This window comes from Macaca mulatta, chromosome 1 (assembly GCF_049350105.2).
Source record: "Macaca mulatta isolate MMU2019108-1 chromosome 1, T2T-MMU8v2.0, whole genome shotgun sequence".
Lineage (NCBI taxonomy): Eukaryota > Metazoa > Chordata > Mammalia > Primates > Cercopithecidae > Macaca > Macaca mulatta.
This window is the reverse complement of record NC_133406.1, coordinates 32,138,664-32,161,749: the sequence shown is the minus strand read 5'-3', so window position 1 is coordinate 32,161,749 and position 23,086 is coordinate 32,138,664. Positions and strand designations below refer to the sequence as shown.

General features: G+C 36.9%; 1 protein-coding gene across 4 annotated transcripts in view; it reads right to left on the bottom strand.

The window, feature by feature from the left end:
* The window catches only part of RABGAP1L (RAB GTPase activating protein 1 like), an 800,696-nt gene that overhangs the window by 291,541 nt on the left and 486,069 nt on the right, over window positions 1-23,086 (bottom strand). For all 4 annotated transcript variants that reach the window (XM_078000298.1, XM_015123648.3, XM_078000303.1 and 1 more), the window contains 2 exons: window positions 12,949-13,074; window positions 10,337-10,480 (listed from right to left, as the gene is read on the bottom strand). In XM_078000298.1, the coding sequence (XP_077856424.1) occupies window positions 10,337-10,480; window positions 12,949-13,074 (270 nt within the window). The remainder of the gene's footprint in view (window positions 1-10,336; window positions 10,481-12,948; window positions 13,075-23,086) is intronic.

The following is a 23,086-nucleotide window of genomic DNA, read 5'->3' as shown; positions in this document are numbered from 1 at the left end:
ATGTCATTATTTACCCAGCAGTCATTCAGGAACAGGTTGTTCAGTTTCTACGTAGTTGTGTGGTTTTGTGTGATTTTCTTAATCCTGAGTTCTAATTTGATTCATTGCACTGTGGTCTGAGAGACTGTTACTTATGATTTCCGTTCCTTTGTATTTGCTGAGGAGTGTTTTACTTCCAATTTTGTGGTCAATTTTAGAATAAGTGTGATGTGGTGCTGAGAAGAATGTATATTCTGTTGATTTGGGGTGGAGAGTTCTGTAGATGTCTACTGGGTCAGCTTGGTCCAGAGGGGAGTTCAAGTCCTGCATATCATTGTTAATTTTCTGTCTCATTGATCTAATATTGACAGTGGGGGTGTTAAAATTTCCATTATTGTGTGGGAGTCTAAGTCTCTTTGTAGGTCTCTAAAAACTTGCTTTGTAAATCTGGGTGCTCCTGTTTTGGGTGCATATGTATTTAGGATAGTTAGCTCTTCTTGTTGCACTGATCCCTTTACCATTATGTAATGCCCTTATCTTTTGTGATCTTTGTTGGTTTAGCCTGTTTTATCAGAGACTAGGATTGCAACCCCAATTTTCTTTTTTCTTTTTTGAGACGGAGTCTCGCTCTGTCACCCGGGCTGGAGTGTGGTGGCTGGATCTCAGCTCACTGCAAGATCTGCCTCCCGGGTTTACGCCATTCTCCTGCCTCAGCCTCCCGAGTAGCTGGGACTACAGGCGCCCGCTACCTCGCCCGGCTAGTTTTTTTTTGTATTTTTTAGTAGAGACGGGGTTTCACCTTGTTAGCCAGGATGGTCTCGATCTCCTGACCTCGTGATCCGCCCGTCTCGGCCTCCCAAAGTGCTGGGATTACAGGCTTGAGCCACCGCGCCCAGCCGCAACCCCAGTTTTCTTTTCTTCTTCTTTTTTTTTTTTTTTGCTTTCCATTTGCTTGGTAGATATTCCTCCATCCCTTTATTTTGAGCCTATGTGTGTCTTTGCATGTGAGATTGTTCTCCTGAACAGAGCACACCAATGGGTCTTCACTCTTTATCCAATTTGTCAGTCTGTGTCTTTTAATTGGGGCATTTAGCCCATTTACATTTAAGGTTAATTTTGTTATATGTGAATTTGATCCTGCCATATGATGCTAGCTGGTTATTTTGTCCATTAGTTGATGCATTATCTTCATAGTGTTGATGGTCTTTACAATTTGGTATGTTTTTGCAGTGGCTGGTACTGGTTTTTCCTTTCCATATTTAGTGCTTCCTTCAAGAGCTCTTGTAAGGCAGGCCTGGTGGTGACAAAATCTCTCAGCATTTGCTTGTCTGTAAAGGATTTTATTTCTCCTTTGCTTATGAAGCTTAGTTTGGCTGGATATGAAATTCTGGTTAAAATTATTTCTTTAAGGACGTTAAAAATTGGCCCCCACTCTCTTCTAGCTTGTAGGGTTTCTGCAGAGAGATCCTAGTCTGATGGGCTTCCCTTTGTGGGTAACCTGACCTTTATCTCTAGCTGCCCTTAACATTTTTTCCTTCATTTCAACATTGGTGAATCTGACAATTATGTGTCTTGTGGTTGCTCTTTGCGGGGTTCCACAGAGGAATAGTATCTCTGTGGAGTTCTCTGTATTTCCTGAATTTGAATATTTGCCTGTCTTGCTAGGCTGGGGAAGTTCTCTTGGATAATATCCTGAAGTGTGTTTTCCAACTTGGTTCCACTCTCCCCGTCACTTTCAGGTACATCAGTCAAACACAAGTTTGGTCTTTTCACAGTCCCATATTTCTTCGAGGCTTTGTTTGTTCCTTTTCATTCTTTGTTCTCTAATCTTGTCTTCTTGTTTTATTTCATTAAGTTGATCTTCAATGTCTGATATTCTTTCTTCCACCTGATCAATTTGGCTATTGATACTTGTGTATGCTTCACAAAGTTCTTGTGCTGTGTTTTTCAGCTCCATCAGGTCACTTTTATTCTTTTCTAAACTAGTTATTCTACTTGGCAGTTTCTGTAACCTTTTGTCAAGGTTCTTGGCTTCCTGGCACTGTGTTAGAACATGCTTCTTTAGCTCAGAGGAGTTTGTTATTACCCACCTTCTGAAGCCTCCTTCTTTCAATTCGACAAACTCATCCTCCATCCAGTTTTGTTCTGTTGCTGGCAAGGAGTTGTGATCCTTTGGAGAAGAGGCGTTCTGGTTTTTGGAATTTTCAGCCTTTTTGCGCTGGTTTTTCCTCATCTTCGTGGATTTATCTATCTTTGGTCTTTGACGCTGGTGACCTTTGGATGGGATTTTTGCGTGGGTGTCCTTTTTGCTGATGTTGATGCTATTGCTTTCTGTTTGTTAGTTTTCCTTCTAACAGTCAGGCCCCTCTTCTGCAGGTCTGCTGGAGTTTGCTGGAGGTCTATTCCAGAACTTGTTTGCCTGGCTATCACCAGCAGAGCCTTCAGAACAGCAAAGATTGCTGTCTGCTCCTTCCTCTGGAAGCTTCATCCCAGAGGCACACCTGCCAGATGCCAGCCAGAGCTCTCCTGTATGAGGTATCTGTCACCCCTCCACAGAGGTGTCTGCCAGTCAGGTGGCATAGGTATCAGGGACCCACTTGAGGAGGCAGTCTGTCCCTTAGTAGAGTTCATGCACTGTGCTGGGAGATCCACTGTTCCCTTCAGAGCTGGCAGGCTGGAATGTTTAAGTCTGCTGAAGCTGCGCCCACAGCTGCCCCTTCCTCCAGGTGCTCTGTCCCAGGGAGATGGGAGTTTTATCTATAAGCCTCTGACTAGGGCTGCTGCCTTTCTTTCAGAGATGCCCTGCCCAGAGAGCATGAATCTAGAGAGGTGGTATGGCTACAGCAGCTTTGCTGCACTGTGGTGGGTTCCACAACTAGTTTGAATTTCCTGGAGGCTTTGTTTACACTGTGAGGGGAAAACCACCTACTCAAGCCTCAGTAATGGTGGATACCCCTCCCTGCACCAAGCTCAAGCATCCCAGCTCGACTTCAGACTGCTGTGCTGGCAGTGAGAATTTCAAGCCAGTGAATCTTAGCTTGTTGGGCCCCATGCGGGTGGGTTCTGCTGAGACAGATCACTCAGTTCCCTGGCTTCAGCCCCCTTTCCAGGGGAGTGAACAGTTCTGTCTCACTGGCATTCCACACACCACTGGGGTAAAACAAAACAAAACAAAACAAACAAACAAAAGAAACCTCCTGCAGCTAGCTTGGTGTCTGCCCAAGCGACTGCCCAGTTTTGTGCTTGAAACTCAGGGCCCTGGTGGTGTAGGCACCCGAGGGAATCTCCCAGTCTGTAGGTTGCGAAGATCAAGGGAAAATTGTAGCATCTGGGCTGGATAGCACTGTCCCTCATGGCAGAGTCCTTCACAGCTTCCCTCGGCTGAGTGAGGGGAATTCCTAGACCCCTTGTGCTTCCCGAGTGAGGTGACGCCCCACCCTGCTTCTGCTCACCCTTCGTGGGCTGCACCCACTATCTAACCAGTCCCAGTGAGATGAACTGGGTACCTCAGTTGAAAATGCAGAAATCACCCGCCTGCTGCACTGGTCTCATTGGGAGCTGCAGATCAGAGCTTTTCCTATTTGGCCATCTTGCCAGCTCCCCTACATCAGAGTCTTAATCTTGCTTGTATTAAGCTCATTCTGATGAGTTTTTTATGGGGGAGAATGGGCATAAAGAGGGAGAATATTGTGTAATAAATAATGAATCTATTTCAGATAACAACTTCTGAAGACTGCTTTGAAAGAATTATTATCCCTGGTGATATTTAATCAAATATCGTAGTACTGTCATTTTTTCATCATCCTGAGAAGAAAAGAGAAGCAGAAGATACATTCTAATTTGAAGGGTCAATGATTTCCTTAAATTTCATGAAAATACCAAGTTACTATATAAAACTGAACATATTTGGTACTCTAAAAATTGAACTATCTGGGAAGAGTCAACTTCAAACACCGGCTGTCAGTTATTCCGTGAAGACTAAAAGAAATACCGGTATTTTCCTTATGTCTTTTGAAAGAATGTGGAGGAGAAGCAAAAAACACTTCTAGAGAAGTACTTGAATCACTACGGAAAAAGGAAATAGAATGAAGCGAATCACTACTGAAAAAGGAAATAGAATGAAGCTCCCATTAAGGTCACTCACTTAAAATTTTGCTTTTACCAAAGAAGCATCTCAACCACTGGGTGGTGGAGGGGAAGGTGATTAGAAACCTAGATAATTGAAGAAATTAAGAAGCAACTAAACAGGCTATACAGATGAATGGAGCAGACTGCAGGGCAATATTATTATTAATTGAATATTTACTGTATAGTAGGCATAGTACTTAAGTACTTGATGCCATAATCTCATCTAATTCTTACACTAAAGCTGAGAGACAGGTATTGTTAGTCTCATTATACAAATAAAGAAAATGAGATATACATAGGTCAAGTAACTTGAACAAGGCTGTCTAGGAGAGATTGACTAAAAAGTCCAATATCCTAACCCAAATGTCATACTGTCTCTACATTGCTCTCTGTAAGACTGAAAATACTTTGCTGGATTTTCCCCATCATAGTAACTTCCCTCATAAAAGCACTAAAGGGAGTCTGCTTTTAGATCCAATTCTTAGTTTTCAATCTGTCTGTATGCAACTTCAAAGATCAAGTGACTCATTCCAATCACCAAATGAGTTTCATTTTGTTGCATACTCACGGACTCTAATCTAACCCATTATCTGCGATCTAAAAACAAAACAAAACAGAACAAAACCTTGCCCTTGATCACAAGAAAGATCTTTATTGAATAAAAACAACTCAAAGTTAATGCTCATGCTACCTTAGAAGACTGTTTGACAGTATCCATTAAAGCTGAATGTATGTACATCCTAACCCAACAATTCTGCTCCTTAGTGTGTACTCACAGAAGTGCATAGGTACGTTAACCAAAAGACAAGTTCAAGAAAGTTCACAGGATTCACATGGAGCACTATTCATAATGGCCTTCTGGAAACTAGAAACAACTCAAATAACCATCAACAATAGAATGGGAGAATGGAAAACCAAACTATGCCTAAATGCAATGATATGGTTGAATCTTACAAACATAATGATGAGTGAAAAAAGTTAGACAGAAAATAGTTCGTATTGTACGATTTCATATACATAAAGTTCCAGAACAAGCAAAGCTAAACTATGGCATTAAAAGTCAGGAAAGTGATTACTCTTCAGAGTGTAGTTACTGGAAAAGTGCAGTGAAGGGAAAGAGGGTTTCTGAAATGCAGATAATGTTCCTTTTTGTTCTTTTTTAAATCTGGGTGCTGGTTACTTTATTATGTCCATTTTTTGAAAAATCATTAAGTTCTACATTAATTTTTGCACATTTTCTTTTATCTGTTGTTATACTTCAATAAAAAGTTATTTTAAAGACTGCAATGTTTTATTCTTGGTAGGGTAATAGCATAATATTTACACTATAAATGTAATACTATTAGACTTTTATCTTGCTAACCAGATAAAGGCAGATAATAAGATATAGGTTTGTTTTTTTAAAAATGATTTTTATTTCAGTTACTGACTAAAAGACAATCAAAAGAGATTTCACTCATCTTAATATAAGAAAATGTTTTTAAACTCTAGTTTCAAATCCCATTCCCATCCATCATTCTGGAATTAACTAACCCATGTTATTGTAATTCAGGTTTAAGCAAATATTTTAAATAAAACTATTAATAATTAGCAGTTGTTCACTCAGGCTGCATTGTCAAGGTCTATAAAATTCTTCTCTTTTCTGCTAAATTAGCTTTATTGCTTAACCTCAGAATGGATGAAGAAAACTTTAAAATAATATAGCTTAGGAAAGCATGTCATGATACGTCTTCTAAGCATAAAGTTTCAAACTCAACGTCTTTCTTTTTCGCTTTGCAATAGGATCTTTGAGTAAACATGTTGAATGTGTTAAAAATCAGAATGTAAAACTCTGAAAAGTCAACACTTTTCTACCTGAGAGTTTCCCATCCTTCCATTTATAACTAAACATTGAGTCGTAACCTCAAAATTTAAATTGTTTTCTTAAAAACAGAGAATATGACAAAAACAAATACCTATGGATTATCTATTTAAGACTGTGTTACCAATTCTTAGAGTATGTCATCACATATGAAATAATAGCTTTTGATATAAATATTTTATTAACTACAAGAAGGAAAGGGGCAAAAAGAAAACACAGACATGCAGGAAATAAAAGTTTATTTAAAAATTTCCTTTGTAAAATAATTCTTGACAAAGATGAGTTAGTGGAAAGAATAAATATCCTGAGGCACACTACAATATTGTTTCCAATAGGTTATTCTGAAAAGCAATTTTACTGTTAAAGGATGTTACCATTTACTTCCCTGAATATCATGATGCTATGATTACAACCTATGTTTTGAAAAGTTTTCCAACTTCCTTAAACAGCTGTAGAGTACAGGTTTAAGGGGAGAAAAAGTAGTAACTATGATGTTCTTATTAATATATATATATTTTTTTTTTTTTTTTTTTTTGAGACGGAGTCTCGCGCTGTCACCCAGGCTGGAGTGCAGTGGCCGGATCTCAGCTCACTGCAAGCTCCGCCTCCCGGGTTCACGCCATTCTCCTGCCTCCGCCTCCCGAGTAGCTGGGACTACAGGCGTCCGCCACCTCGGCCGGCTAGTTTTTTGTATTTTTTAGTAGAGACGGGGTTTCACCGTGTTAACCAGGATGGTCTCGATCTCCTGACCTCGTGATCCGCCCGTCTCGGCCTCCCAAAGTGCTGGGATTACAGGCTTGAGCCACCGCGCCCGGCCTGTTCTTATTAATATTAATGAACATTATGACCTTTCAAACACTGATTTTAAGTCACAGTTGACAAGTGATGGGAAGGCTAATAAATTTACTTATCTTTTTTGTAGCATAAACTGCTAGTTTTCTTAACTGACATTAGAAATTCATGTATCTTCAAGATAAAATTTGAATCTAGGTTCCAGAAAACCCATGGACAATGTTCCAATGCCATGGGTGCCACCATTCAGGCAGACAACTTTAGAAAGTCACCATCCCAGTGAACTGAAGGGCAGAGATACCACTCTATGAAAAGTGGTTGAGAAATCACATTTAGTTGGTTATGATTAAGCACATTAATTTTATTCCCTTTTCTATAATGAACACTATAGAACCAATCTAGTATGAAATTAATCTCTTTCTGCAAAAATTGTGAAGCAATAATAAATATTTGCAAGCTCATACTATATATAATTCAAAAACTGTTAAAATGTCATATCCCCACTTTCCTATTTTTATGAAATACCATGAAATACTAAACTCAGCTCAGTACCTAAAAAGTCTATGAATATTTATCAAAACTTTTAGCATTAGCTTATTTTAATATTCTAGAACTCAAAGATGTGAATTTGGTTTATACTTTCAAAGAGCATTGCCCTATAAAATAGCGGAGTTGGAACTGTTCACTATACTAATTTTGATAATCAGGTAGAGTTTTTGGTACAAATGACCAAATATGCTTTGTGAATATTGTGATCACACCATGTTGACTTTGAATAAAGTTTCAGCTCCAAGTTCCGAATTCTTCCTTTAAGATACATTTAGAAATGCATTTTACAAATTTGTAAGTAAAACAAGTCGGAGAATTAACATATTATAGATCAGATGCTCTAGCTGTTATGTATTCAGGATTTGGAAACCTATTCTGCGAGCGCGGCAAGTCACTGAACCCTTCTTTATCAAAGTACAGTACAAATGATTAAAACTCTTACATGCTTACAAACGCCCTGTGACCTTCAGGTATTATGCAAGTACTAACTAAAGCCATTGAAGAGCAAAAGACCAGCCTTGCCTGCATATATAACTGTTACTGTTTTAGTAGGCTGAGAAGTAACATTGTTATGCTTTATATAGCTTATACATTGCATCTTTTAAAATCTTATGTTTAAATTTAAACTTCTAATTCCTAGTGTGAATAAAATCATTAGACTTTCCCTTTAAGAAAGAGGAATCTGGCAGGACTCAGTGGCTCATGCCTGTAACCTCAGCACTTTGGGAGGTTGAGTTTGAGACCAGCCTGGCCAGCGTGGTGAAACCCCATTTCTACTAAAAATATAAAAAATTAGCTGGGCATGGTAGTGTGTGCCTGTAGTCCCAGCTACCCGGGAGGCTGAGGCAGGAGAATTGCTTGAACCGGCAGGTGGAGGTTGCAGTGAGTCGAGATTGTGCCACTGCACTCCAGCCTAGGTGACAGAGTGAGACTCCATCTCAAAAAAAGAAAAGAGAAAAGAAAAGACCAGACCAGACCAGAAGAGAAAAGAAAAAAGAAAAAGAAAGAGGAATCTTTAAACAACTCAGTAACAACAGAAAAATCAACTAGCCCCATTAAAAAGCGGGCAAAAGACATAAACAGACGTTTTTTAAAAGAAGATATACAAATGGCCAATAAGCATATGAAAAAATGTTCAACATCACTAATTATCAAATAAATGCAAATTAAAACCATAACATGATATTATCTTATGACAGTCAGAATGGCTATTATTAAAAAGTCAAAAAATAACAGATGTTAGTGAGGATGTAGAGAAAAGGGTCCACACTGCTGGTGGGAATGTAAATTAGTACAACCTCTATGAAAAACAGTATGGAGATTTCTCAAAGAATTAAAAATACAACTACCATTTGATCCAGTAATCCCACTATTGGGTATCTATCTGAAGGAAAAGAAATCATTGTATAAAAAAAGATACGTGCACTTGTATGCTTATCACAGCACTATTTATAATAGCAAAGATACGAAATCAGCGTAAGTGTCCATCAGTGGATGATTAGATAAAGAAAACATAGTATATACATACAATGTAGTATTATTCAGCCATAAAAAAGAGTAAAATCGGTCAGACGTGGTGGCTCAAGCCTGTAATCCCAGCACTTTGGGAGGCCGAGGCGGGCGGATCACGAGGTCAGGAGATCGAGATCGAGACCATCCTGGCTAACATCATGAAACCCCGACTCTACTAAAAAAATACAAAAAAATTAGCTGGGTATGGTGGTGGGTGCCTGTAGTCCCAGCTACTTGGGAAGCTGAGGCAGGAGAATGGCATGAACCTGGGAGGCAGAGCTTGCAGTGAGCTGAGATCGCACCATTGCACTCCAGCCGGGGCAACAGAGCAAGACTCCATTTCAAAAAAAAAAAAAGAGTAAAATCATGTCATTAGCAGCAATGTGGATGGAACTGGAGGCCATTATCTTAAGTAAAACAACTCAGAAAGTCAAATACTGCCAAATAATGTGTATACATGGACACAGAATTTGTAATAGACATTGGAGCTCACAAGGGACAGTGAGAAGGGGATAGGGGATAACAAATTAGTCAACAGGTACAATGTGCATTATTCAGGTGATGGTTACACTAAAAGCCCAGACTTAACCACTACACAACATATCCATGTAGCAAAACATCACTTGTACCCCTTAAATTTATACAAAAGAAAATTTTTTTAAAGGAAAGATGCTTACCTTAAGAAGCATAGTAGGTACAAAACTGTCTAGAGTATATATTAAGCTTATAATCACGTAGATAAGCTTATATTTTTTATTAGTCCTGCTTTTTAAGATAGCTGTATTTTATATACATTTATACTGTCATTGAAAATATACACTTCTTATCTGGCAAATTCCCCATTACTGCTAAGATTGTCAAACATTTTGACGAGCAATATAAGCTGTATACATGCATAATACTGTTTATTTCTTTAAAAGAGTAAAGTAAATAAAGATAGCCACCTAAGGAACTAAATGCAATAAAATACACAAATATAAACACCTAAGAAATTTTACAAACTAATTTTTGAAATATTCTACTGTATAAAAATATAATTATGTGACATATATCATTTGTCTCATCATTTGGCAGCAGTCCCAAACAGGATAAACAGAAAGATATCTGATGAATTGAGAAATTAGTTATTATAAAAATCTTATTTATATTCACTCTTGGAGTATAATTCATTAATATTAAAAAACACCCAATTCCAAATTCATTTATTTAACCTTAAAGGCACTGTATACTGGTAAAACATTATTACACAGATATAGAATTATTATGAATTTCATTATGCAAATTTAATCGCCCATTTTACTTTGCAGGAATTATATATGACTTAATATTTTCATTCCTCAGAAATAATAAAATTACAATTAAAATAGTTTTTACTGAAAATTCAAATACAACTTTTTGGTCAGTGAGTATTTATGGCTTAATGTCACAGGCAAAAACAAAAGGAAGAAAACTGTAACCATTTTTAGTAGAAGCTACTTTCTATTTTGGCTTAGTGAAAGATGGGAGTCACTCTACCTCACAAAGCAGTAAGTCAATGATGTGGAACACCATGCAGAGTGGGAACTTGGCAGTAAAAAGAGTGAGAAACCACTGGGATGCATACATATGAGCTTCCAGGTTCAGATCACAAAAATGGCTATGCAGGTCCGGTAGCTGTTCCTAAAAGTCAAAGTGGAAAATTTAGGAAGAGGAGCAATGAGAAGCTTGCAGCAGAACAATGAAGTTCCTGCCACAACTACAGCTTTCTGTGATCGCTGTAACTGTATTCTAGTATTGGTTGTCTTTTATATAACTGCGCAGAAGTGAAGACAGCAGATGAGAATTAGGGATATGACAGATAATTGAGGAAAATAAAAAGAGACTTAAGAAAGACTATCTCTTGCTCACTTGACTGTTCTTGTTTCTTGCAAAACGCTCATTCTACAAGAGCATCTGTAGTCTAATGAGTATCTTGACTCCAGGGTCAAGTCATAGCATCCCCATTCAGGGTTAATTTTTTTTTTTTTTTTTAGATAGAGTCTTGCTCTGTCATCCAGGTTGGAGTACAGTGGCATGATCCTGGTTCACTGCAACCTCTGCCTCCCAGGTTCAAGTCATTGTCCTGCCTCAGACTTCTGAGTAGCTGAGATTACAGGCATCCTCCACCAAGCCTCGTTATTTTTTGTATTTTTTACTAGATATAGGGTTTCACCATATTAGCCTAGCTGGTCTCGAACTCCTGACCTCAAGTGATCTGCCCGCTTTGGCCTCCCAAAGTGCTGGGATTACAGGTGTGAGCCCCTGTGCCTGGGCCAGGGTTCAATTCTTAACTAGCTAGAAAAGAAATGTATCTTCTCTTTGGAAATCATCTAATGCCAACATTATCTGGGGTCAATGATGTTTCAGTATATTTCTTGAACACTTAGAAATTTCCAAAGTATGACACACTATTTAGAAATCTGTCTTCAACATATTAAAAATGGCAAAGCAAAGAAAGTGTGCAAGGGTATAATATATAAAATTGGATATCTCCTAAAAATGCCTTTATGGTAAATTTATTTTTCCCCAATTTAAACAAGCAAATGGTTTTCAAAAGCATGAACAGCAAGGTACAAAGTATTAGCATAGTTATTACCATAACTGAAAGACAAAGGCAAAGTCATGTAATAGCCCACCTCCATTTTGTTTTCATAAATAGACCACAAAAAGAAGAATAAAAAAACAAAATAAACCATTTATTGAACTACATGCTCTCTTTGAAAAACAGCCAAATGTGCCCATTAAGTACTTCAAATGGAATGTCCAAATGCTCATTCAGTTAAATGAAAAAAAAAGTGCTAACAGAAAAATGTGGTTGAAATTCTTCATAGTACCACAAATTTGTTCTTTATTAGGTATATTTACTTGATTCTCAAAGCCCTTAGGAATACCGACCTTTGAAAATATATGAACTTTTTTGTAAATAAAAGGCAAAAAGTGAATAATCCCAAATATTTACTTGGTAAAATTAAATCGTTAAAAAGGAGCTTATTGCTTTTAATATCCATACTTACCAGATTCTTCTACACAGTCTTTTTCCTCCTTAATGCCCATTTGTCATTGTACTTATGGCTCGTTTTACATCCCTCCCTCCTTTTATTTCTTTTCAATTTTAAAGTCTTCTACCCTCCTACATTCCCTTCTCCGAATAAATTTTTCTTTTAACCTCACTGCAAATTCATCTTCTACTGCCCTGTTCTTCTACTCTTTCAGTCTCCTATTTGCTTCATTTCCCTCTTTAGACACCTACAGATCCCCTGGCAGTTCATATCAATGAGTTCCTACCAGCATCTTCTGCTCTCACATTCTACTAACCTCCTTCCTCAACCATTTTACCCTTCCCCAAGATGGAATCAATCCATCCATGTACTTCCTTCACATTTCTCTTGGATTCCCAACACCCCTTTTAGACAAAGTCACATAAACATGCCACATAGACCCATTATAAATTTAAGATTATCAACTTCGGGTGGAACTCCAAAGTTAGTTAAAAATTCCTTTTGTCAGCTCTGGTCAATCACTTTGCCTGTGGTCACAATCTTTTTTACTATGTAATATTTGGTATATATAAAAGGATGTATGTTTCTCACACACATTTGTAAATACGTATTATAAAGCACAACAACAACATTGAAATTAGGAATTATATTTAAAAAATTTTAAATATATCCCTACAGTATTTCAGATATGTTTTATTGTCTTATGAATATCTTTCCAGCTTTTCCAAGTGTTCTATGTAGACCCAAATAAGGAAGTGGTGCTAATTAGTATGGAGAACGCTCTTAGGTATTTCAATTTTTACTCTGTAAATATCTTCATTCCTCTACAAACAATACTTGGCAATCTCTCAACGATTAAACTCATTAGATTCTCACTTCAAAGTATGTTTAATTTGAACATTTAAAATGCGAGATATTTTTAAAATAGTAAAATGGCTAAATAAACATTATGATAGACCAATGTAGATGCTGGTCTGAAACTAAATCCATTTACATTTTCTATAATATTCCATTAAACTTCTATAATTCATTATTGCTTACCAACTCTATTAGGCTTTTTCTATGACTCAACAAATCCCTGAGTGATAAAAATTCCTAATTTTTATTTACCTGCATTAGTCTCTCCAACTGGTAGAATTTGCAATGAAGATCTTCAAAGTTGTTTTTGTAGAGGTCTCTCAAACCATAGTCGTACATGATTTTCACCAAAACACAGAATGCTTGTTCCTCTGGCATCTACAGAAAAACATATACATATACAACATAAATAAGTGGCATTTTGCCAGAATGTCAGAGAAGTTCCCTCATGTTGTTAGTCCTCTGCATAAGTAGCTGAAGTCCTGGAGCGAATGAAGTCCTTCAGAGCCAGTCTTTGGCAGAATGACATGACCTCCTTACTTGAGATGAATTATCCTCTTTTGTTAATTTTAATCACGTTGTCATTCATTCATTAGGCCATCTTTAAAAATAGGCAATACACTCATGATTAAAAAAACCAAAGCACACTTTGGGAGGCCAAGGCAGGTGGATCACTTAAACCCAGGAGCTCCAAACCAGCCTGACTAACATGGCAAAACCCTGTCTTTACAAAAAATAAAAAAATCAGCCAGGTGTGGCAACATGAGCGTGTAGTTCTAGCTACTTGGGAGAATGAGGTGGGATGATCGCTTGAGCCTGGGAGGCGGAGGTTGCAGTGAGTGAAATCACGTCACTGCATTACAGCATGGGCGACAGAGTGAGACCCTGTCTCAAAAAAAAAAAAAGAAATCAAAACAATGTAAAAGGATCTAAAGGTAAAAGTCTCACTCCTCCCTATCATTATACATACACTAATCCCTGGTACCTACATCCCTCAACCTCTTTTGCATAACCTCATATCTACTCTTAATAATTTCTCCTGTATTCTGCCACTGATTATCTATGCAAATAAAATCATTACTTTTCTAATTTTATTTTGTCCCATCCTACATAAAAGATAATATTCTATATACATTGTTATACATCTTGATATTTTTAACAATATAAGTTGGAAATCTTTCTATCTCAGTATACAACGCGTTGTCTCTTTTCTTAAAAGCAATTACACAGTATTCCATTATATAGAATATATAGTACTATAGTTCATTTAATGAGTTTCCTATTGATACTTGAGATGTTCCTAATTTTTTAATCATAAAAAGCTTCAATAAACTTTGTATATGCATCATTTTGTACATATGCAAAAATGGGATGGGGTAGAGCACATTTCCAAAAAGGGGAATGCTGGGTGAAAAAATAAATGCATTTTAAATTTTGGTAGAGTGTGAGGCTCTCTTCCCTGAGTTTTCTTGATGCTGCTACTTTCTGTAAAATACAGTTTCAGGGAAATGGTCAGTAAACTCTAACATATTAGTTTTCTAAGAGGTATTTTTATCTGAATAGGGAATAAAGTCTGAAGTCAAAGGAACAAACCTCTAAACAGTGGTATCGACAGGTGAAAGAATATGGAAAAGGACATATCTAATATTCTAGAAATTACACCAAACATACAGAAAAAGTTGTACTTACTCAACGTCCCAGGATGTAACTATTATATAAACATCTACTTTAAATATAACTTCCTTGAAAATTTACATTTGGTTGATTATGGTATTTCACACATTTGTCAGACTAACTTCATACTTCAGTAACTGAATCAGGTAGAGTTCCATTTATCCACTTAGAAATGCAGTTGTTTATTTAAAAGTTTATACAAATCAGCCACTTCTATTTTCCAATTATAAACCATAAAACACCCAAATTTGTTAAATAACATCTCCAAAAGTTAAATAAATACACTACAGTGTTCTCATTTTGATTCTTTAAACATTTGCTTATTTTCTTTTTATCTATGAGTTGTTTGAGACCTTTTCAAAATTTCTGGCCACTGACCTCAGCTATTCAAGTTAGCAACTATTTTTCAGCTTCCATTTGGTTATTTAGGATACAATTACATTGTATTCTTTACTCCTTTGTCATCAAAACCTCAAGTGACACTAACTTGAACATATATGGCCAAGAATACTTCTCTTAACAAGTTGTAAGCCTCCTCATCTTCCTCTCAGATCTCTACTCAAATGTCTATACAAAACAGCTGCATGTGCCGGGCGCGGTGGCTCAAGCCTGTAATCCCAGCATTTTGGGAGGCCGAGACGGGCGGATCATGAGGTCAGGAGATCGAGACCATCCTGGCTAAGCCAGTGAAACCCCGTCTCTACTAAAAAATACAAAAAATTAGCCGGGCGAGGTGGCGGGTGCCTGTAGTCCCAGCTACGCGGGAGACTGAGGCGGGAGAATGGCGTGAACCCGGGAGGTGGAGCTTGCAGTGAGCTGAGATCCGGCCACTGCACTCCAGCCTGGGCGACAGAGCGAGACTCCGTCTCAAAAAAATAAAAAAAAATAAACAGCTGCATGTAAAATAACTGTATCCAGGCTCACGCCTGTAATCCCAGCACTTTGGGAGGCCAAGGCAGGTGGATCACCTGAGGTCAGGAGTTCCAGACCAGCCTGGCCAACATAAGGAAACCCCTCTCTACTAAAAATGCAAAATAGCTGGGCATGGTGGTGCGTACGTGTAATCCCGGGTACTGGGGAAGCTGAGGCAGAAGAATTGCTTGAATCCGGGAGGTGGAGGTTGTAGTGAGCTGAGATCGCACCACTGCACTCCAGCCTGGAGTTTTGAGACTCTGCTCAAAAGAGGAAAAAAGAAAAAAAGATAACTATAGCCAGTCCTAGAGACACTAATTCACTTAGGTCTTTCTCTTTCTAAGTAAATGACAATTAGTTGAATGTCTTACCATCTGGTATCTTATAAAGGGAATATGTTTTTATTTATTTGAATGTGGTAAAATCATTAGGGCAAATAAAAGGTTTATGTGCCTTTTGGCATTCATACATATAGTCACGGAACAGACGAGGTGCAGGCACTGTTCTAGGCTTTAGGGATACAGAGATAAAGGTATAGTGCCTCCCTAGGGGAAGAGTAAACAGGCAACTCAGCTTGAGTTTCACAAGGATGCAGAAGTCCTGGACTAGGGAATGTTGGGTGTTGGAAGTAAACGTAAACATCAGAGACAATTTTGGAGGAGGCAGAGCTAGATGGCCAAATAGCAATCATCCTTCAGCAATCATCCTCCCTCAAGAACACCAAATTGAACAACTATCCATGCAAGAAACACCTTCATAAAAAACAAAAATTCAGGTGACTGATCACAGTACCTGGCTTTAACATGATATCAAGGAAAAAGGCACTGAAGAGGGTAGAAAAAACAGTCTTACATTGTCTACACCACACCTATCCTATACCCCCAGCATAGAGTGTAGAGAAAGAATTCATGCACTTGGGAAAAGGAGAGTGCAGGGACTTTGCATTGGTACTCAGTGCTGCCCTGTCACAGCAGAACACAACACAGGGCAGAATTTAGCAGGCACCCAAGAAGGAAGAATTTAGACTGGCCCCGGTCAGAGGGGAAGCCCCCTGGCAGACTAAAGTGCCCTGGTGTCCTGAACAAATTGAAAAGCAGTCTAGGCCACAAGTATTACAATCTTTTGGCAAGTCTTGCTGCTGTGCTTGGCTTGAAGCCAGTGAACTTGGGGTACATACGATCCAGTGAAACACCAACTGGGGTAGCCAAGGGATCAAATAGAAACAACAACAAAAAAGCAAGCGTGGCTATACATACACCCCTTCCCCAACTCCAGGCAGGGCAGCTTGAGAGATACCCCTTTTCTGCTTATGGAAAAGAAAGGAAAGAGTAAAGAGGACTTTGTCTTGCAACTTGAGTACCAGTTCAGCCACAGTAACATGAAGCAGAGTCCTGAATCCCCTGAGTCCAGACCCTAGCTCCTGAACAGGATTTCTAGATCCATCCTGGGCCAGAAGGAAGCCTGCTACCCTGAATGTAAAGACCCTGGGGCCTTGAATAAACACCAGCAGTAACCAGGCAGTCGTCACTAGGTACCATGCTGGCTTCAGGTGTGACCAAGTGCAGTCGCAGCCATAGTAGCCAGTCCCAGCTGTGGTGGCTAGTGCTTGTGTCACCCTGCTCCTCAACGCCAGGAAGCCCAGCAGGAGGAGAAAAAAACTCCATTTATTTGGGGGAAAGTGAGAGAAGAGAAAAAGAGATTCTAGGAATGATGGAATTCTCTCAGATCTTACCCAAACCCACCAAGGCTCAATCTTTGCGAGTCTGCAAAAATTGCAGCATTATTTGGCTTGGCTCATCCCCTAATGCAGATATGACTTCAGTGACTAAAGACTTAGATCACAACACTTAATTCCCTTTAGAAAGCCTTCTCAAGAAGGATGGGTATAAATAAGTCCAGACTATGAAGATTAAATACCTAACTTTTCAATGCCCAAATATCGATGAACATCCACAAGCATCAAGAATACCCAGGAAAACATGACCTCATCAAACGAACTAAACAAGTTACCAGGGACCAATACTGCAGTGAGAGATATGTGACATTTAAGAGAATTCAGAATAGCAACTTTGAGGAAGCTCAATGACTTCAAGACAACACAGAGAAAAAAATGCAGAATCCTATCAGATAAAGTTAACAAAGAGACCAAAATAATAAAAAATAATTAAGCAGAAATTCTGAAGCTAAAAAATTCAACTGACAAACTTAAAAATATATCAGAGTCTCTGAACAGCAGATGATCAAGCAGAAGAATTAGTGAGCTTGAAGACAGGCTATCTGAAAATATATAGAGAAAAAACAACAACAAAAAGAATAAAAAGACATTAGGCATGCCTGAAAGATCTAGAAAATAGCTTCAAAAGGGCAAATCTATGAATTACTGACCATAAAGAGGAGGTAGGGGAAGAGATCAGAGTAGAATACTAGAAAATAAATGGACTGGAGTTGAAAAGTGATGCATAACAGTAGAGCTGCAGCACACCATTATATACCATTTTTATCATACAGATAAAACAGACAATGTAAATAATTTCAAGAGCACAGACAACAATAAAAAGTGCTAACATACTAAGAAGTGATAAATTTTGAGTACTTATTACTTTTGTTTTTAACATGAGTTATTTAACTGTAAATTTTTATCATTTAATTTTTAACAATGGCTGTGCTTAACAACTGGTTCACAGAATTCCTGAGAATTTAACGATTGGCCCTCAAAAGTTGGTATGATCTGGCTGTACATAGCACTGATATGACCATGATAAAGAGTTAGGAGTGTATTCTAAGTGCAGTGGGAAATCAGTGAAGAGTTTACAGCAGCGGATCTAATTTTTATTTTTAGTAAGGTCACGCAGCTGCTACCAATTCCTCATTAGTTCTCAATACTGAGGGACAACTACATTTTGGTTTAGTGAGAATCTATCACTTTTCTTTTGCATAAAGGTATAATCTACAAGAATCTATATTCAATCATTCCCCTCAAAGTTTTGCCCAGAAACAGATCATGAATATACAAAAGGCATTGCAGGGGAAAAACATGATTTTGGAATTATACCAATAGATGTTAATTTCAGGTAAGGTTTTAATTACTTGCTGGGTGATCTTGAGCAGGTAACCTCTTTTAATGCCTAAGATTTTTTACTTCTAAAAAATTAGAAATAATAATACCTATGTCATAGGGATACTACAAGTATTAAATGAAATATATTTAAGAGACATATGCATATTGTTGGCAATCACTAAATGTAAATTTCTCTTCTCTTTCCTTCCTTAAAGACAGAGACTCTGTCTTATACATCGACAATTACCAAAGTGCTTTATACAAGGATATTCAAAAGAATAAACAGATGCATAGGTAAAATTTTTACTCTAAGATCTTTCTGTTAAAACGATTTGCTGGAATTTAAGTTCTTAACATGAAGTAGCAAAAATGTGCTGCTTTTCATATAAATGACAGCATTTCTTGTGTATCAGTAGGAAGAACGTCCCCCTCCTCCTCCCTATGCTTTTTATGACTCAAATAGTGACAAGCTGCACTTTCAAGGTTCTCCACATAGTTTTGTATACAAGCTCAGAGGGGATAACTGGGTTGGGGTATACTCTATAGCACAGCTCTGCCTTTAAAATATTGCTGATCTTTTAAAACTGATCATAAGTGGCACTTTGTTATTTCTCTTTAACCTCAGGAGACTCTTGCTTTCTCTGAATCCCAAAACTTTGTTGTATACCATTATAGTTATTTGTGCGCTTCTAACCTCTAAACACTACTGTAATGTTGTACTCCCCACTCCACAACTCTTAGCATAAAACCTTCAATAAATATCAAGTGTTAAATATTTCTTTAAGATAAACTAGCTAAATTCTGAATACATCTGCCTTTTTAATGAAGTCATGCCATACAAGTAAGGCAATCTGTTGGTAACTGCCAACAAAAATGTAGAAGGAAAGTATTGGTGTGAAGGCTAGAAGCAAGGGGCAGCCAAATGGTACTATATTCGAACTTGATTTCTTATAATTCTATTCCAAATGCTAAATATGAAAAGCCTTTATCTATATTTTGTATTGACTATTCAGCTTATCCCTCAATCGGCATAAAGAAAATCAACCGAGATGTGAGATGCAATGCTAGGTTGTACTATCAAACTTCACCTTAGTACATGCAGTTCCTCCACTAGGTAGTATGGTGGTACCTACCTACTTAAAAAAAAAGCACTAAAATGACTATTTAACTTATTACAATGATTAATGCTTCATAGAATAAGTTAATCCAATTTATCCAATTTATGCAATTCATCTAAAGTTACAATAAAAATAAATAATTGAACAACACATCTTTATATAAAATATTAAGATGTTGGAATATGGTGGGTCTCTAAGACTGAATGTCCATTTTTGCTGTGTACAGAAACTTTATTAACAGTGTTATTTCATTAAGGAAAAGAGGGGATAAACATTAAAATATTATAATTTAAGATATCAAAGTATCATCCATGGCTTTATGAATACAAAACAAAATACCTGCCTCACATGCATAATTGAGAATTGAGTGATGTAATCACTGTTTGGTAATAAATGTTGATAATCATCTGACACTTGTACTAATTGTGATGACCACTGAATGGAGACTATCTCCAAGCCCTCACTACTACTCTCCACAATAAACTATAAAACAAAGCAGTGCTAAGTATTTCAAGTCTTTAAGATGCACCTGAAATCATTTACATCAAGGTATTTTTTGAAGTAAAATTATATTTTGATAATTTAAAGGGATTCCCATAGTTAGTGTAAAACTAAATTTTCTACTTCACATGATGTGTTTCACATCTTTTTGGAATGATCTATCTTTCTCTATAAAGAAGATGAACACTCTACTGATATTCCAAATTTTCTTCAACAATAATGAATGGGTCCAGCATGGTGGCTCATGCCTGTAGTCCCAGCACTTTGGGTGGCTGTGTGTGATCACTTGAGGTCAGGAGTTTGAGACCAGACTGGCCCACATGGTGAAACATCATCTCTACTAAAAATACAAAAATTAGCCGAGCATGATGGCATGTGCCTGTAATCCCAGCTACTTGGGAGGCTGAAGCAGGAGAATTCCTTGAACTCAGGAGAAGAGGCTACAGTGAGCCAACATCTCACCATTGTACTCCTGCCTGGGTCATAGAGCAAGACTATGTCTCAAAAAAAAAAAAAAAGAAAGAAAGAAAAAAGAAAAAAAGATGAATGCTAGTGACTATTTTGAAACTCAAGGTTATTTATCATGTCTTCATTTTTTGTTTACATATTAAAAAGCAAATAGAATGAAAACTTCTAGCCATTTGTCTATTTTCCCTTTAAATCAAATAGCTTAATACATTTAAACTGAATGTAAATTTATAAGCCATAAAATTCTATCATTGTATGATATATTAGATTCCTATGTGTAATTCATTCAAATTAGTTGGACCGGGGACCAAAAGAAAATTGGCTGGGCAAATAATTATTAATTTAAAAGCAAATAATTATTAATTTAAAAAATAACAGCAAAAAAATAAAAAAATTTAAAAAAAATTTAAAAAATAAAAATAAATAAAAAATAACAGCAACAGTTACCATTATTAGACATATTCACCCATAACCCCATTTGACCCTCGCAAAAATCCTGCAAGGTAGGCATTATTTTTACATTGTAAGTGTAATACTAGTGAAGTTCAAAGAAGTTAAATGACTTGCCAGTAACTAACTATAGGTCTATAAAGTAAAGCCTGGTTTTAATCTCATAACTGCACTATTTTTGTGCTAGGTACAAAATATGTAAGACTCTTTATGCTCATCCTAAGGTACTCAATACTCATAATAAGCCTAGAAGAATGATAACAAGAAACTAAAGCTCAGTTGAAGACACTTGCCCAAAGTCATGTAACCAACCACAATCCAGATTCACAGTTGTACTTTCCAGTATCCCTTGAAAGAGTTCAGCTTCAAAAGGCAGAGAGACATAAGATAGTAGTTAAATATTTTTTAAATAGGTAAAATGTTTGTGTATATTAGGACACGGGGAGATGTTGGAAAATGGCTCAAAAGCACTTGATAAGAATTAACTCGGAATAGAAAAATGAATGCTTCCTTCTCTTGAACTAGAAAGAAAAGTGATTTGGAAGTATAGGACTCATTTTTTAAATACTCTAAAACCTTGTAGTAAGTATATCACTCAAGATGATGTGATGTATCTGTTCAGCACCCTATTGTCCCATCATCTAATATCAAAACCCCTCTTCCTATAGGAAGACCATTCTGTTGTTTAGGAGGGGCTGATGGGGTTCACCGATCTGGACTAAAGACCTGGGCTGTGACAATTAGAATGCCCTACCCAACCAGGCCAAAGTCCAACAGGAAGAAAAACAGAGGGAGGTGTTGTTGTTGTTGTGTGTCATTTTAAATAAATGCAGGAGCTATAGTAAGACAGTCCCTTTTAAACAAGGTAGCAAAAAATGTCCCTTTCAAATGAAGTTGTCCAGATCATATGAATCCAGGCCAGCCAACAGTCATTTTGCCCACTTTTTTGTCTACTAACATAATTAAGACAAAAAAATTCAAGAAAAGCAGAGATACAAACAGATTATTGATGACAAAATGTGAACTCTGGAGTCAATCATGTGAAAAATCATCTCTGACCCTAGATTTCCCAGTTATATGAGTCAATTCTGTCACATGCAGCAGAAAGAGTCTTGAATAATATAATGCCACAAATGCTTAACTTATATATATATACACACATACATATGATAGAGACTTCAAAATGAAGCCTTTATCTTGTCACCTTGGACTCTGGAATCTGTAATAGGTAATTCTGCTTTTTATTTACATCCATTGGTTAAATCTTATCCCAAACCTGTCTTTTTGGTGAGAAATATTTTTAAATTTATAATTTTTAAATTTATTTTACTCTGAAATACAACAAACAGAAAAATGCATAAAAGTTAAATGTATACTTTAAGGATGCATGTAACCACTATCTAGGTTAAGAAAGAGAACACTGTCAATAGCTCTGAAAATCCCTGTGTCTCTTTTCAGTTATGGTTCCCAGTTTCTCCCTAAAGAAATCACTTTCCTAACTTTAACAGTTATCACTTCATTGGTGTTCTTTATAGTTTTTTCCATCTATGTAGCATCCTAACAATAGAATTTAGTTTTGCCTGTTACTGAACTTTATGCAAAATGGAATCATACCAAATGTAATGTTGTACTTTGCTTTTTTTAAACTAAATCTTATGTTTATATGATTCATTTGTATGAACCAATGTAGTGTAAAATATTCATTTCCATTGCTGTATGGCATTCATACTCTAAGAATACCATAATTTAGCCATCTTACTAATTACAATTCTAATATTGAACATTTTAGTAGTGGACATTTGAATTGCTTCAGTGTTTTGACTGTTATAAACACTATTAGGATAAAAGTAATACAAGTATTTTAATGTACAAGTGCATAAATTTGACTAAGGTATGTCTAGGAGTAAAACTTCTGGGTGTGCATATCTTTATTAGATAAAGCCAAACCAGTTTCCAAAGGAATTGTGCCTAGTCATAATTTTTTTTAAAAAAATTCAATAGTTTTAAACATGCTAGATTATTCAAACATAATCCTTCCTGAGTTGGAAAGCTTCTATAAATGCCAATATTAGTATACATACAGTAATTTAACCTTAAAAAAGAACATAATCTTCTGAATGTCTAAAAAGGTACATGTTCAATCAAAAAATTTAAAACTACTAACAATAAATATGGTAGAAAATATATTGGGTTACAAATTATCTAAGAT